The sequence below is a fragment of the Haplochromis burtoni genome, unplaced genomic scaffold, assembly GCF_018398535.1.
Source record: "Haplochromis burtoni strain Fernald_Lab_line unplaced genomic scaffold, NCSU_Asbu1 Contig_241, whole genome shotgun sequence".
In the NCBI taxonomy this organism is placed as follows: domain Eukaryota; kingdom Metazoa; phylum Chordata; class Actinopteri; order Cichliformes; family Cichlidae; genus Haplochromis; species Haplochromis burtoni.
This window is the reverse complement of record NW_024582602.1, coordinates 767,599-784,598: the sequence shown is the minus strand read 5'-3', so window position 1 is coordinate 784,598 and position 17,000 is coordinate 767,599. Positions and strand designations below refer to the sequence as shown.

Sequence of the window (17,000 nt, the reverse complement as noted above, 5' to 3'; positions counted from 1 at the left end):
TTTTCACTGTTAGCGTTTTGTCTGCTGTCATGTTGTTTCTTTGGAGCTAGTAGTGACCATACTGGGATGACAGGGCTGAGTGCCAGGTTATAATCATCCGTAAACTGTAGACATGCAGTGTGAGACACAAATAACTGTTAATTTGTACTAAGTAGAGTCCAACACATTTATCAGCGGGCTGATATTATAGATTTATTATTTGCTGGTAAATGAAGAGGATGGGAGAATCAGCCTTCCATGTTATCAATGTTGACGTTGCATAGTTTGTCCACCAGAGTGCAGCTTGTCCTGTTGTCGTGACATCTTTTGAATGCCATAATCCACCAGCCGATGGATAACTACACATAAACAGATTTCCAAAATTTTGGAACTTTAGGCAAATCGCGGTCAGTACTGTCAAACTCTAATATTATACACATAAAACACTAAAACTGCACTCAGCAGAACTGAAGCACAGACTTATTGAACACACTGTTAGAATATTAACCACTAAGAAAGTGATATTATTTGTTAGATAGCTGCACCAACAATGCTCCGAAAGAACCAGCACAACATACATGACAGATTTGGAAAATGCCATACAGAGTGAAGCCAACTGGAACTGGACGTGTTGTTGATGACTGACTGCAAGTCTGTGGCAGAATATCTGTATCACAACATCATCATGGCTATAATTCTGACTTTGACATTTTGATATCATGTGTATGAAAGTGATTTGATAGGCATTGGTAGTATTTACTATTAGATTGGTTCTTTTTTGGGAATCAGAAGCCCCTTATAAGATTTGGAGAAGTCTTCAGTATACTATTCATATGACAGCAATCAAGCATACCTGCCCACGGTTCGTGCACCTGGATAGTGTTTTAAAAATAACAGGAATAGAGAATAAGGAGGTGCTGCTGGAACCAGATGAACTTAGGACTTTCTTTATGGTTACAGGTTTTGAGAGAGGGAAGGAGGACCTCTTGCCACTGCCTTTGAAAGAGGACTCTCATTCCATATCTAAGAGCAAGGTAAGAAAACTCACTCCACTGAGCTGATGCACCGTAAAGGCTAAGAAGGAATGATGGGTTGCTTCAGTGTGTAATGAGACCAGAGAATAAGGGAATTACTGCACATCTCCTTTCCTTTTCCGAGTCTAGCCTAAGGCGTGAGAGAGCCTACATTGAGATGAGTCATACATCGCATACGCTGCTAAACATCAAACATTTATCAACTAAAATTCGGACTCGACCCGTCTTTCAAGCGAGCTCAGCGTGGAGGCTCGTCTAGTTTATCTGTCGAGGTCCTCATCAAATATGTCAGTGCAAAAGTGGGTGTCTCGAGACTTCCTCTGAGTCACTGCACAGACACTATGAAATTGTTTTCATGAAGTATGAAGAGATGATGATCCATGCATGATGGTTAATTTAGAGATTAAAAGAATCTTTCACAGAGAGGCTTCCCAGAAGGAAAACAAGAGTTAAAATAATGTGTGTGTGTATTAAAAACATCCAGATGACATCTTAGATGACTAGTTCAGATGCAGAATCAAGCCCAAGCTGTGGTTTACAGCAGTCCTCACAGGAGTCGTACTCTCCGCAAAATAAATCTGAACGTTTGTGAAAAGTACAAAAGCTTTGGAAGGAGGGTTTTAGCTTTGTTGCTTACTATCACGTAACCTCCATCCTGTCACCTACACTGCTTGTGTGTGTGTGTGTGTTTACAGCTTTAAATAGCTCACACAGACACACCTATGTGGCCACTATAGGTCGCTCCGGCTGGCATGTGACGGGATCTGGCAGAGACACACCAGCAATTTTAAGCTTTGTCCTAGTAGCAGAGCTAAGTTGGGTTCTACCATGGAAACGCATGAGCTTGGTCGGAAAAAGATCTGCTAACCTCAAATAATGTCCCCGTGTTTTAGTAGACTGTGTTGGTTGTGTGATTTCAGGTAACCAATTTGTCATTAAGAGGCAAAACTTTGCTGACATTTACGTTTACACTTTACAGACTACATTAGGCATTTTACCGATTTTTCTTTTAGTTGCCTGGAACAGAAATTCCCAGATTACCAGCATTACTATTACTAAGGGTCTTTAAGGTGACCCCTTTGAAGTCTCCAACCTTTCAAGGGTGTGTTAACCGTTAGAATGAACAAACATGTGGCTTAAGAACAGATTTTTCTCATTTGAGTATAAAAATGAAGAATAAAGATCTTGATGTGACATCTCCAAGATCTGCCTTTTCTCTCCTGTGTTCTCAGTCTGAAACAAAGCTGTACAATGGTTCAGACAAGGATGTGTCGGCGTCTGGGGGGAAGCTCACCAAAAAGGAGTCCCTCAAGGTAAGTGAGCTCAAAGCGGCTTAAGTCTTGCGTATCCAGACGCTTAATTCTAAGGGCAGGCATAACGAGTCTTAATGAGGCTCTTTCATGGAGAGTGTTACGTATAGCTCAATCACTGATGCTTGTCAACATGACGATTTACAGTGTTTGTATTCAAACTGCGTGTCATTAGAGGTCATGTTTTTTGTTAAAAGCTCATACTTTTCTTCATGTAACAAATGTCAGAGTGAGTAGGACACAGTATAGTCAAACATGTTGAAAAACACTCAGAGGTGATGATTTTGTCCTTCAAACTTTACTTTAGTCCACCTGCCGCAGGCACAGTCTTGCAGACCTCCGAATATAAATGCGTTTCAGCTCCCACAGCTTGCATTAATTTGATGTGCGCTTTTTCCACACTTTAACCTCCTAAGACCCGAACTCTTCCACGGCATGCATTTTTAATTTCTCTTTGATATTTGGGCTGATTGGGACCTGATGAATGTAAAAATAAAGATTTACCAGATTTTTTTATTTAGTTATTTTTTTTTACCTAATTTTTGTTTCTAAGAATAATGAGAGCCACATATGAGGATATTCGTTTGAAATTTCAATAGAACAGTGGCAGCATAATGTCCTCGTGAGTGGATATCAGGCCCTTGTAGAGCAAAATTGAGTATTTTGGTCTAAATAACCTAAAAATGTGATGTCCACATATGTGGACGCCAGGTCCTAGGAGGTTACAGCTGTACTCACAACAGGCCAATACGGTTGAGATCAGCTGACTGTTCTGGCACACAGAATATCAGTTATCCACAGGATTATAGCACAACACTGGAAAATGGAGTGGATGCAACTCAAACTCTACCTTTAAAGACCTGTAGTAGCTTTCATTTCTGGAAACGGATTACTTTCCTGTAGGCTGAGCTGTAGACGTTAGTCAGACGGATTGCTTCTGTAACCATAAAAACATTGCTTTTGCAAAAGTGCTTTAGGAATTATTGCTTGGAACTGAATTTTGTGAGAACATATTGCAAAGTATGTGTGCTTGGTCTTTTTTTCTTTACTCAGTAGTGTACTGCAGCACTAATTTAATTGGAAAAATACAGTCTAATTAGAATCAGTCTTTTAAGATGATGCTTTAGACCCTAATAATTGATTTCTTTCCGACAAATATTTCTAATCAATTTCATTTTTGGGGGGTTTGTTTGTTTTAATCAAAATCCAGTCGGTACAAATGTTTTCTTTTGGGAAGTTGTGTATGTTGGGCCACACTCTACCTGATGATGTATAGAAAACACAGATTTTTAAACCTGTGGTGCACTGGTGTCATGCACATGTGCAGGCTTAAAGGGAGCCATTAAATGTAAAAGAGTGTACTCGACAGTCGAACAGCACCCTGGTGTTAATGTGACAGGGACACAGAGGAGTGTGATTTCACTCATAGTTTTTGTTGCCAAATGGAATTCAGTGGGAAGCCATGTCCACATAATGATGCCTTTGCATTGTCCCGCCCTCTGTGTTCCCTGTAGGTGCAGAAGAAGAACTACAGGGAAGAAAAGAAGAGGGCAACCAAGGAGCTGCTCAGCACCATCACTGATCCTTCTGTCATCGTCATGGCCGACTGGCTAAAGGTGGCGCATCCCACATTCAGTGTCTGCCTTGTGCTCTATATATTTGCATTGACAACTTGCCCTTAGGCCAGCATAAAATATAACATTACTTTTGCATTAGGAAAAATAGTGTTCCCAGCTGTAACAGTAAGACAAAGAATAAAAGAATCCCTTCAGGTTTTGGTAGCGTTTTTGAGTACCTGACTTTTTCCTGCAACTGTCTGCAGATCCGTGGCACTCTGAAAAGCTGGACCAAGCTGTGGTGTGTGCTGAAGCCAGGCGTCCTGCTCATCTACAAAACTCACAAAAACGGACAGTGGGTGGGAACGGTGCTGCTCAATGCCTGCGAGCTCATCGAGAGGCCCTCCAAGAAAGACGGCTTCTGCTTCAAACTCTTTCACCCCTTGGAGCAGTCCATCTGGGCTGTCAAGGTCAGAGTGGACCTTTAAAAAGCATTAAGTCAGTTATGTAAATGATCCTAATGTAGCATCTTTTTAATTAAATTATGATTTTCAGACACCTTTTTAGAAAACTAACAAATAACTAAGAGAGCAACATAATAAACGCAACACCATCACAATAATCTAGCTAAGTGTAAATAATAGTAAACACTAAATATTGAATGTTATTGTGCAGCAGGCAAGACTGACAGCGCATGTTCACTATTAAACTGTTAGCAGTCGGACGTACCGCCCACGGGACATTGGATGGTTTAGGGGACTAATAGGACTGCTAAGGGGTTAAACACATTGTAACAATTTGTTTAAAGTATGCAGCAAGTGCACAGTTAACAAAAACGCTACAAAACTGTTATTTGCTCAAAAATGGCTCCGTTTGGAATCATCTCTTAAGCCCCGACTGCATTCTACTTCCTATGGAGGTCTACAGGGATTCGTGTACTCAATGAAAAAATCACCATGAAAACAGTTGACATATAGCATTTGATTATGACATGATTTTTCTCAATATATATTTTTACATAGAAGCCTGCATGTGTTTGTTTGCTAGTCATCAATTGCTGGTATTTCAGGCATCTAGCGAGTTTATAAGCTACTTTCTATCATGTCAAACAGCAGGCGTATGATCATTTTTAAACCAGTGTCTGCTGGTTTTGGCTTAATTTTCTTAGAAATTGTTTCGCATTGTTTATAACAGTGTAATCATGAATGCAAAGCCAGACTGGTTCATTATGCAGACAGAGTTTTTCTTGCTGTCCATCGATGAGCAAAGCAGAATAAACTCTTACACATAATTAGGACTGAAAGGGCCCTTCAGTTAAAAACACTCATTTGCCCCCTGCAGTTACAATAGCGAAGCAGATGTGGATGTTAACTGTATAATGAAAGCCATGTCTTTGTTTCATTTAGGACACACACAGAGAAAATTATACCTCCAGCCAGCCTATTTCAGTTTTGGCAGTTCTCATTTTCCATTGTCCCCGTTTTCAGCTCGCCCTGCTTTCGGTCCACTCCAGTAATTTAGTATTCATCGCTGACCTTGCATTTCAAGCCTCATTTTTCGTTTGTTTGTATTATAAAAAAAACAAAACCTTGAATCACAATTACCAGTTTGTTTTGCATTACAGCGTTCCTGCTCTCCACTATTGAAATAAGCACTTCACCGGCTCTGTTTCTGTGCCCTCTATGCTCTCTCATTTGCATAATTACATATCTGTATTGTTTCTGTTTGCGCATGAAATGATGTAAAACGAAAAGAGAAAATATAAAAAACTTGAAATAAAATAAAGAAATCACAATGAAAGACTTTTTAAAAGAAGAAGTAAAACACAGATCAAGAAACTGAGTAACTAGGTGAATGTTTTTAACGTGCATTCCCTTCCTTTCTTTGTGTCTTATTGTTATCAGGGTCCTAAAGGAGAAGCAGTTGGCTCCATCACGCAGCCGTTACCCAGCAGCCACCTCATTTTCCGTGCTGCCTCTGAGTCTGATGGTAGGAGACAGGCTGTCATTTAAAGCCATTTCTCTGACTTTTGTCAGCAGCCGCTTGCTTACACTGACTGATTGAGATAAACTATCAATTTGCATAATATTGGCATTAACAAAGCTGTATTAGTATCAGATGATCTGACAGTGAGTGGCCTTCATTGGAAGAGGCACTGATCATCTTTGTTTTATAAACCATCTGCTATGTTTTGTCTCCAGCACGCTGATAAAGGAGACCTGTTCTGCTCATTTCCAGCCTCATATTTCTTTTTGTCTTAACTACAGTAGATGTGTATGACTCACAGTGCAAATGAATCATTATTTATCTTATATTGGGTCAAGGTGCCTCTGTCTGAAACAAGCATCTGTAGCTGTTTGCCTTCGAGTCCTATGATCGTTCTTCATTGTTTTGTTCTTAAAATAGAACATTTGAACAAAAGGTGGGAAAGGCTTATGTGCTGGTAGACAGAATTTTATTCCTTTTACTCTTTTCAGCTTACAGTGATTTCTTGTACATACACTCACTTTGTTATTTAAAAAGTTTAACATAAAACAACATTTAAATGTGTGTACATGTGACAGAAAGGAAAAGCATAATGGGCCCACTTTAAACAGGAACCGGGCAATCGTGGCCTAACAATGTTAGCATTTCTGGCCACAATCTAATCAAAGGTACATTAACCTTTATTATCTGAATCAGGCTGTTAGAATAATTTGTAATGTAGTTTCCAGGTAGTGATGAAGAAGCAAGGGTGGAATAAGAAATATGGTTAAATGCTCTGTTTGCTTTAATGCCAACATAGGAGACTTTAACTGCGGGTTGAACGTTGAATAAGGTGGGATGTGGAAAGGCTGGAATGGCTGTTTGTTATGAGGGCGGATGTGTGTATATGTGAATCTCAGTTTATGTCTGTGTAAATGTGAGAAAATGAAACAAAAGGAGACTTTGTGATAAATAGAAGGCTGTTCGGAGATACAGCAAGCGTGTCCTCTGTGTCTCTGTCCGTGGTGCTGAAACATCCATTCCAGCCTCTCCATCATCCACTCGGTCCCTCTCCATGGTGCTGAAATAACTCCTGTTTTAGAAAGACTTCCAAAGTGAAAAAGCTTTTTAACTCACCCAGAGTTGATTCTGATGTGTGGTGAGGGGCTGTTGTGATTCACCATGAATAGATTTCATGAAAACAATAATTCACAAAATGGTTTCTGCGTCTTGTTTATCAGCTTAATTCCTGTTTCCAGGCCGATGCTGGATGGATGCCTTGGAGCTGGCCCTGAAGTGCTCCAGCCTGCTGAAGAGGACCATGATCCGTGAGGGGAAGGATGACATGAGCACTGTAGGCACTGGTGGGGAACACTCCATTAATTTCTACAGCCTCCTCAGAGCCCACAACATACACGGTTTCCAGTGAGTAGGAAATGTCATTTACATTAGATTGTAGAGCTCAGCTATTACTGATTTTATGGATTTAAAAATTCTTTCTATGATATTCCCCTGCTTCTTACAGGTTCAATGACAGCGACCATTTGAAAGACCCGGACCTGTACTCGGACAAGTCAGATCGGGAAGGAGAGCAGGACCACGAGGAGTCAGATCCAGAGGGGCTGGAGAAAAGTGAGGAGAGTGACAGCGACACATCAGAGCGTCAGGACGACTCGTACATTGACCTGGACCCAAATGAGCATCTGCGTGAAACCCCATACCTGGAACAGTCCCAGGAAGAGTTAGGAGAGGTATGGAACAGGGGGTGGGGGTGGGAGGCTGCAATTTTGCTCTCCTTTGAACGTCAACAAGAAAAAGCATTGCAGATGAGATGTGATTGTACCACTAGGATACAATCTCCTAGGATTTGTAGCAGCAATTTTCATCTTTAAAACTTCATCTGAAGGCTTGTTTTTGATAAATATTCTCACATAATGAGGAGAAATGAGCATGTTCCTCTGCAGGGCTATTCAGCCTGTAACATGGACGAGCTTTGATCGCAGTGTGCGTGGGTGTCTGCGAGGGATGTGTGGATAAGTGTGAAAGTGAAAACACAGATTTCCGTCCTGATGAAATCTAAACGAGACAGCTCAATAATTAAACACTGACTGAAGCAAAATGTTTACACTCGAGCTAATGAAAGCACCATTTGCACAAAAAGCCATGTGAACTTTGAAGCTTGTGGACATGCATAAAATTTGAAAGTAGCGTTAACAAAAGTAAAAAAAAAGTGACAAGTGTCAATCTGTCATATATGTTACAACAGGACACATGCAATTACTTAACCTGTCTGCTGTTTTCTGACTGTGTCCTCAGGCTGGTGAAGCTGCTCAGACAGAAACTGTATCAGAGGAGAACAAGTCTCTGATCTGGACCCTGCTGAAGCAGGTTCGACCTGGCATGGACCTGTCCAAGGTTGTGTTACCCACTTTTATCCTGGAGCCAAGATCCTTTCTGGACAAACTCTCTGATTACTACTTCCATGCAGACTTCCTGTCAGAGTAAGACATTCCATTTACCTTGACCTTTGTGAAACAGGCTTATCAATTGGGAGTAATTTGATGTGAATCAATGGTAATCGGACTTCAGCCTGCAGATAGTGGCATTAGACTGTAAACAAGTTGGCCTGGCTTTGACTTTCAAAAGAGAGAAAAAAAGAGTGTTTGTGTGATGGAGGAGCATCAGTTCAAGCTTTTGCTTCATTCTCAGGGCTGCAATTGAAGAGAATGCCTATAACCGGATGAAGAAGGTGGTAAAGTGGTACATCTCTGGATTTTACAAAAAGCCAAAGGTCAGCATAGCTTTTCTGCGTCAGCTGTTGGTCACATGTTTTGTATGTACATGACCCTAAAATCATGTTTTTTTTATGGTGCTTTTGAATTCACAGGGGTTGAAGAAGCCCTACAATCCCATTATTGGAGAGACGTTCCGCTGCATGTGGCTCCATCAGAAGACCAATAGCAAGACCTTCTACATGGCAGAACAGGTAACAACAATACTGCTACCGAGAGCTGCCTGATAGGTTCATCTGTTACACTGAATTTGGCTATATGAGGAGTACATATCAGATAATGTTGACAGGGTAAATCGATGACTGACAGTTTACATTATTTATTTTATAGGTATCTCATCACCCTCCAGTATCAGCCTTCTATGTCAGTAACAGGAAGGACGGATTCTGCCTCAGTGGAAGCATCCTCGCCAAGTCCAAGTTCTATGGTACAAACACGCACAGCACACTCACTGTTTAGTGCTGCTCTAATATTACTTTGACATTTTAGCTCTTTGGTCTATTATCTAATTTTGACTATCAGTACTGTTTCATTGTTTTAGGAAACTCGCTGTCGGCTATACTGGACGGGGAGGCTCGCCTCACTTTTCTCAACCGAGGGGAGGACTATGTGATGAACATGCCCTACGCTCACTGTAAAGGTTCGAATGAATCTTTTTCCTTTCACACGTCACTCATGCTGTGTGAACAGTGCTGTAACATCACTGTTCTGTTGGACATCCAAAGCACAGGGGTGGCTGTAGCTCAGGAGGTAGAGCAGGTCACCTACTGATCGGAAGGTTGGAGGTTCGATCCCAGGCTCCTCCAGCATGCCAAGTATCCTTGGGCAAGATACTAACTCCAAGTTGCTCTCCGATGCATCCATCGGAGTATGAATGTGTGTGAGTGTAGTTAGAAAGCGCTCAGTATAGAGGTAGTGCTTGTGAGAATGGGTGTGACTGGGTGAATGTGGCGTGTTGTATAGAGCGCTTTGCGTACTCCGGGAGAGTAGAAAAGCGCTATAAAAGAATCAGTCCATTTACCACATTAGCTTGCAAAAACCTGCCAAATTAACTTTGCTTTGTAGGTGCTGATCTATTTTAGATATGTTTGAGTTTACCTGTAACCTGTGCGTTCTTTTATAAAAACAATCTGCTAGGTATCCTATATGGAACCATGACTCTGGAGCTAGGTGGTCATGTCACCATTGCTTGTGAGAAAACAGGCTACAGTGCACAGCTGGAGTTCAAACTGAAGGTATGGCTTTGTTCTGTAGTTTAAAAAACGTAAAAAATACTTAACTAAAGTACTTATTTAATAGTAGTAAATAGTGTGTAAGGGGAGGCCTTTAGGCTTGTGAAGTCCTAGATTTTGTAGTAACTGTTTAAGACTTTGAAAAAAACTCAGACTCACATGATTTTTCTGAATATCTCCTCCACCCTTCCTGAAAAACATCCCACCCCCTCCAACCACGCCTCGCTCCATCATCATTTACCAACTAGCGACAGGTACTTTTATGATAAAGCAAACAGGGTAGCGAATTTGTAAAGATAGTAAAAGTTTAAGAAATCCATTTATTCAGTAATTGCTGCCCCTCACTTTTATATCCCTAAAGTAGGCAAACAGAACCTTGGGTTTTGTGTACCTTCTGGTACCTTAAACATGTAAGCGATTGCCATTGGCAGTTTCTACAATGTTGTTTTCTTTTAATTGGTCTTCAATGAAAAGCGGTCGTATTAGTAAATTCTCTATGAGTAATAGTCAGTCACAGGATCTTTTTCTCGTACAGTAACTGCAGCAAGTAAACTGCTTTATATCCTTTCCTATTTCTTCTCCTCTCTCCTCTCCCATCCCTTCCTCTCTGCCTCCTCTTCCTTCTCTTTCCTCCATTTCCCGCCCTGTTGTTTCCATTTTTCCTGCAGCCTTTCCTGGGCAGCAGTGACTGTGTTAATCAAATCTCTGGAAAGATCAAGCTGGGAAAGGAGGTGTTAGCTACACTAGAAGGACACTGGGTAAGACGTGTGTCCGTGTTCCTGTAATCACTGCCTGTTTCATAAAAAACACAGATACAACATGTATCTGTATATATTTTGTATTGTGTCTTTAAAATCATTATTGGATTGATGTGTTGACATTTTGCTAATATTAATTCCTTATACAGAAATGAACTATATAACCAGTAATACAAGTTGCTGTGTTTTCTTCTGGTTTAAGAAAAGCTGGCAGATTTTATCAAACTAGACACGACTTTATACCCACAGAAAAAATTAACTTCTTAGTAAAACCTTCCCTTTGTTAGTTGGGTAATGTTTCAAAACTACCATGTTAAAAGCTATTTTTGTACTTTTCCCCTCAGGATAGTGAGATCTTCATTAATGATAAGAAGACTGGGATAGTGGACACTTTCTGGAACCCCACGACGGAGCTGAGGCAGAGCCGACTGACTCGTTGCACCGTCCCACTAGAGGAGCAGGGAGAGTCTGAGTCAGAAAGGTGAGCTTTGATTCGACTATTATCAGAGTATTGACTGTCAAATGTAATAGATTATCTGAAATGCACTTACTACATTGTGCAAAGGTTTGATGCTTCTGCAAACCACTTTGCAACCCCTTTTGCCGGAGTATTGCTGCTGCTTCTGGATCAGAGCTACACAGCCAAATCCATGTTACTGCACATGGAACTGTAGCTTTGTTTGAGCTGTAGTGGTCCTGATTGAAACAAAGAGTCTTATCTTTTAGTCTTTCATTAATGCTTTGTTTTTCCTTCTCAATCCGGCAGACTGTGGCAACACGTGACACGAGCCATCAACAACAAGGACCAGACCGAAGCCACCAATGAGAAGTTCATACTGGAGGAAGCTCAGAGGAAGTCGGCGCGTGAGCGGAAAGCCAAATGTGAGGAGTGGAGTCCTGCCCTGTTCGAGCAGGACCCCATCACCGGAGAGTGGCATTACAAATATGCCGAGTGAGTGACTCCTCTGTTGCTCGTAAGCGGGTGTAGTTTGAAATCACATTAAATTCAACTGTGTGTTTAATGCAGATAAGAAAGCGCTGAGGTATGAGCTTCATGCATGTCTCTGCTGGGAGATACCGACAAAGCAGAGCTGGTGAAACTGTAGTAAAAATGACAAAAAACAGTTAAGCTTGTGTTCTGATGTGTTCACCTTCTGCTGGCGTCATTGGAGACAGAATTTGCATGCACTGGACGTCACTTCTGGAAGTCTTTTACAAGCGTATTTGCAGTCAGCTGGTTTTAAATAGATTTCCCTCTAAAGGTACATTTTATTTTTTGCCTCAGTCTCGGAATTTTTTAGTGTGGCAGGCTGCCATCTAGTGGTGATCCCCTATATGCATAGATGATGTCCAGTTTACAGTTATTTACTGTTATAATGAGAATGTTTTTGTGTGTAAGATACAGTATGCCAGATGAGAAAGAGGAAAACTGTGAGCGGTATTTATATCAGAAAAGTTATATTTATCCCTCTTCTTTTTCATCCTTACTGTGTTTCTTCGTCTCTATCATCCTTTTCTTCCTCAGCACAAGGCCTTGGGATCCACTCAATGACCTGATCCAGTTCGAGAAAGATGGCTGTATCCAGACCAAGGTCCGACACCGCACCCCTATGGTACGTTCTGGCAGTCTTATTAGTCTGAGTAACCAGGGGCCGCGGAGGGACAATTGCAAATGCCAGGTAGGTTGTCCAAATCGAAAACCGCTGTGAAGCAATGCATCTCGCCGTCTCAGCCATCTTCCATCCATGCATCTCAAAGCACCCTGCGCACCACCTTCATTGTGACTTCTCTGTGTTGTCTTCGCGGTGCTGCCACCACCATCGTCGCTTCTGCTCCACTTTATTGTGATGTTTTTTTTCTTAGTGCCACCACCTTTATTTTTACCTTTCTTGCTGTTCACTCTCAATGCGACGGAAGGTCTTGTCAGACTGCATGCTGTAGTAACTGGATGACAAGGCATTCTTCCTTTGTTCACTCTGAAGAGACGAGCATTGTTCAGCATGAAGGAGTGCACGAGCAGTATTTGGAAACATTGTTTGGCTGCAGGCTCTTCCACACGTTGTGAAATTTCAGAATAGTATTAAAAAGTTCAACAGAAAGCAGCAAAATTCTTCCACATGAACAAAACATCACTGCTGGAGCTCAGACTGGAACTTTTACTGTTATTTAGCTCTTTGTTTTGTTTCAGTAGGTGGCTACTTCTCCTGATAGCTACGTTGTGCACAACCTATCAGCACCAAATAACACTCAAAAAGTTAGAATCTCATTTAACTTAGCGTAATAATTCATGGTTAATTATTTATTTTAGGATGTGGAGGAGACCAAAACAGAGATAAAAGGAGAAAAACTTTAGTTTTCTAAAATTTGCAAAACGTGAAAGTGGTCATTTCCTACATTACACCCAAAAGCAAGAACCATTTCATCCTCATCAGTCTAATCCTGATCGTCACGCCTTCCTCACCCAACTCCATTCTGTTTTTGTGCAGTGTTTGTTGGACTCTTAAATTCGCTAGTTACTCGTAAGAAGAGGCTAAAGGTTTCTGTGGACCAGTCAGTCTGGCCTCTTTGCATCCACATGTGTTCAGAGTAACCACCTGCCAGGATCTGAAGTTTGTCCCTGGTGGATAAATCAGTCACCATCAGTGCTTTCAGGCTTTTGCTTAGCTGTTGCCAAATGTTGTCCAACAGGGCTGACGCTGTCCCCCGGTTGGAGTCAGTCACGCTTCTGTTAGGCAAACTTTGACATGCTTTTCTATGGCCCAGATCTTTACCTGGCAGAGTTAAACATCTGTGGAAGAAATGATTTGAATAAACAAGCTCAAGGCAGGTTTGTTCATTTGGGATGCTGAGTATGTGTTTTTTGTTGACCAGTTGAAATTAGCCTAACAGCATGCCTCGCACAACCGCCGTTTGCATCAACACTAAATAGCATGTTTGTCTGTGTGTTTATTTTGGATTTGTCAGTCCAAGATGCTGAAATTTGCCTTCTTTTCTGACACGCTTGTGTATTTATCCACACATGTGCCGACAGGTAACGGTGCCAAAGAGGAAACACAAGAGTGACAAGCCCAAGAGTCCAGAGAGCGGCTGCTCCTCACCTGAACCCGACCACCAGGACTCATCCGGCAGCGAACGTGAGCCACACACACTAAAACTCACATCTCAACACGCACATACGCAGGCTGAACAGTCAATATAGTCAGTCAACAATGTTCATTGACAAAATTTATACCTACAGCTGTGAATTTATTCATCTAAATGTCTGTTGTTGCTCTTGTTAGATGAGGAATTTGTGATACAGGTAATAAAGGGTCTTGATGACAACAGCTTTGCATATGAAGATGTTGCTACTGATGAGAAATTAGACTTTGTGACACACCCATGAATCATATGACTCGTGTACAAACGCTTAGAAGCAGTCTGACTTAAATACATACATCTGCATTATGTAAGTGCCCATGCGTCTATGGTTTTAAACTTGTTTTGCTCTACTTTATCACAGGACACAAAAGCAAGCATAACAATCGGCTGAGGAAAAAAGGAGCAGACCTCAGCGAACTTCAAAGTGCCATTGAATCCATAAAGCAGACGCAGGAGGACATTAACAGGTGGGAAGTATAAGTCACACTGTGAGGCGACTGTGGTAATACGCTGGACCTTTTAGCACTCACACGTAGCATCTGTGTGTTTGCAGGACCATCACCGTGCTGCGGAGTCGTGCTGCGAGTCGGGTGGAGGGCAGCTCCTTCCTCCAGCAGCGTGACTACATCATCATCATTTTTCTCATCTTCCTTCAGGTCCTGATCAACTACATCTTCAAGTAGCAGCCATACTCCCAGAGACAGTGATGTCCTCACACAAACACGCCCTCTGAGCTTCATGGGGGCGGACTCAGACTTTGACCTCTCACAGTTAGTGACTTCAACAGTCCTCTCCAACTCTCTTCTCCTCTGTCTTTATTAGACTCACTTACATGTATCCAGAAAAGCAGACTCTTCAACACAAAGAGAGACTTTTTAAAACATATTTATTTGGAACCAGTCTTTTGGAAAATCTGGAGAGATCCTCAGATTTCAAAGTGGAGAGGAGCAGCGGTAAGGAGAAGTCAAAGGCGAGAGTTTGGTGTGAATAAATGTTGACTGCCACCTGGAGGCGTGTTGATTTGCCTTGATGTAAGCGGCAGAGACAGCAGCCATTTTTAACCTGTTGTTTGTTTGTTTTTCTGATGGAGTGAAATCACTCTGTCGGTTCACATTTCACCTCAAACAGGTAATCGTTTACCACACAATCAAGGACCACAACTCAGATCGTAACAGAGGACAAATAGATCTCTGATTTTAATGTTTTTGTTTTTATTCTTTTGCGTCTTCACTTCGCGTATCCTTTGTGAGTTGATGTCTGCTCAGAGCAGAAAACTAGCGATGAGGGAGACGGGGCTGGGGGACGCAGTCCAGTCTGTGGGACTTTTTTTATTGTAACGGCTGGAGATTCCACACGCGGAAGTGGCAACCGCGACAGAAAACTCACAAGGGACATTGTCGTAAGGAATTAAAGCTATAATTTCTGCTGTATAATAAAACTCCACATTTTGCATACAAAGTCAGTGTTTAAAAGAAAAGTCAGACATTTGACACAATGTCAGTGTATACTGTAGGTAGCATGTACAGACAGGAGCAAGGTTAGGACACTAGCCCTATGTATTTTGTATTTTGTTTTAAGGCACAAATGCACTGGAAATGTCAGATGTTTGTATGATTTATACACTTTTTATCTGTGGACATGAAAATGCTTTTACACTTCTTTCTCATCAACAGGAGGAAAAAAAGATGCATTTCTTTTGGCCGTTTCAGTGATCACTGCCCTAGATTTCAGGTAAAAGCAGGTGACATGTTTTTATCTGAGAGCTCACTGTAAGAAGCTGGATTTAGCAACTCTAATGAGTCAGCCAGGCTGAATGATGTAGTCGCTCCTCTCAATGGAAGAGCGCAGGAATTAACTTGACTTTCTTTGCCGAGATAAGCGATGGGATTGGCCAGCAGCTGCTTGGTAAAAAGAGCTAGCGTGGGTAATGGTCTGACCAGAAAAGCTCACTAGTCAACATGTTTTATCTTATTGCTTTTGCACAAAAACCAAAGTGTATAAGAGTCCATAAAACCAGCAGGGGACCTGAGCGGTTCCCTTCTGTGGCTCAGAATTGGTAATAATCCACCAGCCTTCAAAGAGCTGGTCAGCTCTTTAGAGCCCCCTTTGGTGGTATTTGATCTTCTTAATCTAACATACAGCAAAAAACTGAGCGGGTATATTTCCCAAACTGAGCTGGGACTACTCCTTCAGAGAAAATATTAAAATTGCATACATGAGCTGGCCTAATGGTCTCTATATGTGAATACAGCCTCCAGATCAGGCTACAGTTGAGCAAAGTTGCCACTTCGTGCAGCGCCTTCATGACGAGTCCAGTTGAGAACATCAGTCACCTCGTTCCAGTGCTTTTGAGCCCCAAATACTAACCAGGACAACTACAGTAGACTCTTTAGTAAGTTACTAGTAAGAGGAGGATGTAGACTCCTAAACCGTCTTCATAGTAAACCATTCCAAACGTACGCAAGTACCAGCCAAGCTCAGTGTGTAGCGTAGGAGTCGATCCTTTTCACTGTGTAAATATCTAACGGCATTTCAACACCGAGGTTTGCAATACAGACACTCGCTCTGTGCACAAACCATTGCTTTTAACCTTGTGTGTCAGTCTCTCCACTGCTCTGTAGATACAGAGGGATGTAGGTCGATACAAAAAAGAAGTTAATATTGGGATGCACAATTAGAACTCCCATTTAAAAAAAGAGAGAGAAAAAAGGATCCCAGGGACCTCGATGTTACAGAGGTGTAGAAGTTACATTGCGGTTCTAGTCTGTTGCCTTTGTCTTTGGACGTGCGGATGCTGAAATTAGTCTCAGAGATGGTTCGAATGACCCCCGCACTCATCCAGCTTTACAGTTTAAAAGGTTACAGCCCTGTGAGGACTGCGTTTAGCATTACCGCACATAAAAACAACTCCCAGCAATCTGCTAGCAGTAGCAGTGGTGTAGTCATATGTGATTGATTCGAGGATGAAGGCAGCACATCAGAACCCCGCTACCTGACCTTCTGACAAACAGCGTATCAGGTGCTAGTAAGTAAGACCAGTCTAGGCCATTCAGAAAGATCCAGACCGCTTTGTGGACCATAGCTGAACATTTTGTATATCTCTTCGCCTGTCATGATGTTAGCCTTGTTGAAGTTTACATATTTGATTGCCTCCGCCGTCAGCAGACTGTTAAGCGATTTGTAACTCCCACACAGGTATGAAGAAGGAATGGTAGCATTGGCAAGAGCCAGCT

General features: G+C 41.8%; 1 protein-coding gene across 15 annotated transcripts in view; it reads left to right on the top strand.

Annotated features, from left to right (window-relative positions):
- osbpl8 (oxysterol binding protein-like 8) overlaps positions 1 to 16,753 on the top strand; it is a 100,660-nt gene extending 83,907 nt beyond the window's left edge. For 12 of the 15 annotated variants that reach the window (XM_005941954.3, XM_005941955.3, XM_005941956.3 and 9 more), the window contains 21 exons: positions 940 to 1,013; positions 2,246 to 2,326; positions 3,838 to 3,939; positions 4,146 to 4,349; positions 5,784 to 5,868; positions 7,104 to 7,269; positions 7,370 to 7,595; positions 8,161 to 8,345; positions 8,554 to 8,635; positions 8,732 to 8,830; positions 8,967 to 9,063; positions 9,178 to 9,276; positions 9,774 to 9,871; positions 10,117 to 10,122; positions 10,537 to 10,626; positions 10,971 to 11,107; positions 11,393 to 11,578; positions 12,152 to 12,305; positions 13,658 to 13,760; positions 14,129 to 14,234; positions 14,321 to 16,753. In XM_005941954.3, the coding sequence (XP_005942016.1) occupies positions 940 to 1,013; positions 2,246 to 2,326; positions 3,838 to 3,939; positions 4,146 to 4,349; positions 5,784 to 5,868; positions 7,104 to 7,269; positions 7,370 to 7,595; positions 8,161 to 8,345; positions 8,554 to 8,635; positions 8,732 to 8,830; positions 8,967 to 9,063; positions 9,178 to 9,276; positions 9,774 to 9,871; positions 10,117 to 10,122; positions 10,537 to 10,626; positions 10,971 to 11,107; positions 11,393 to 11,578; positions 12,152 to 12,305; positions 13,658 to 13,760; positions 14,129 to 14,234; positions 14,321 to 14,450 (2,510 nt within the window). In that variant the 3' untranslated portion in view covers positions 14,451 to 16,753. The remainder of the gene's footprint in view (positions 1 to 939; positions 1,014 to 2,245; positions 2,327 to 3,837; positions 3,940 to 4,145; positions 4,350 to 5,783; positions 5,869 to 7,103; positions 7,270 to 7,369; positions 7,596 to 8,160; positions 8,346 to 8,553; positions 8,636 to 8,731; positions 8,831 to 8,966; positions 9,064 to 9,177; positions 9,277 to 9,773; positions 9,872 to 10,116; positions 10,123 to 10,536; positions 10,627 to 10,970; positions 11,108 to 11,392; positions 11,579 to 12,151; positions 12,306 to 13,657; positions 13,761 to 14,128; positions 14,235 to 14,320) is intronic. The other 3 variants (XM_042227052.1, XM_005941961.3, XM_042227051.1) reach the window with 2 other exon arrangements.
- The last annotated feature ends 247 nt before the right edge of the window (positions 16,754 to 17,000 follow it).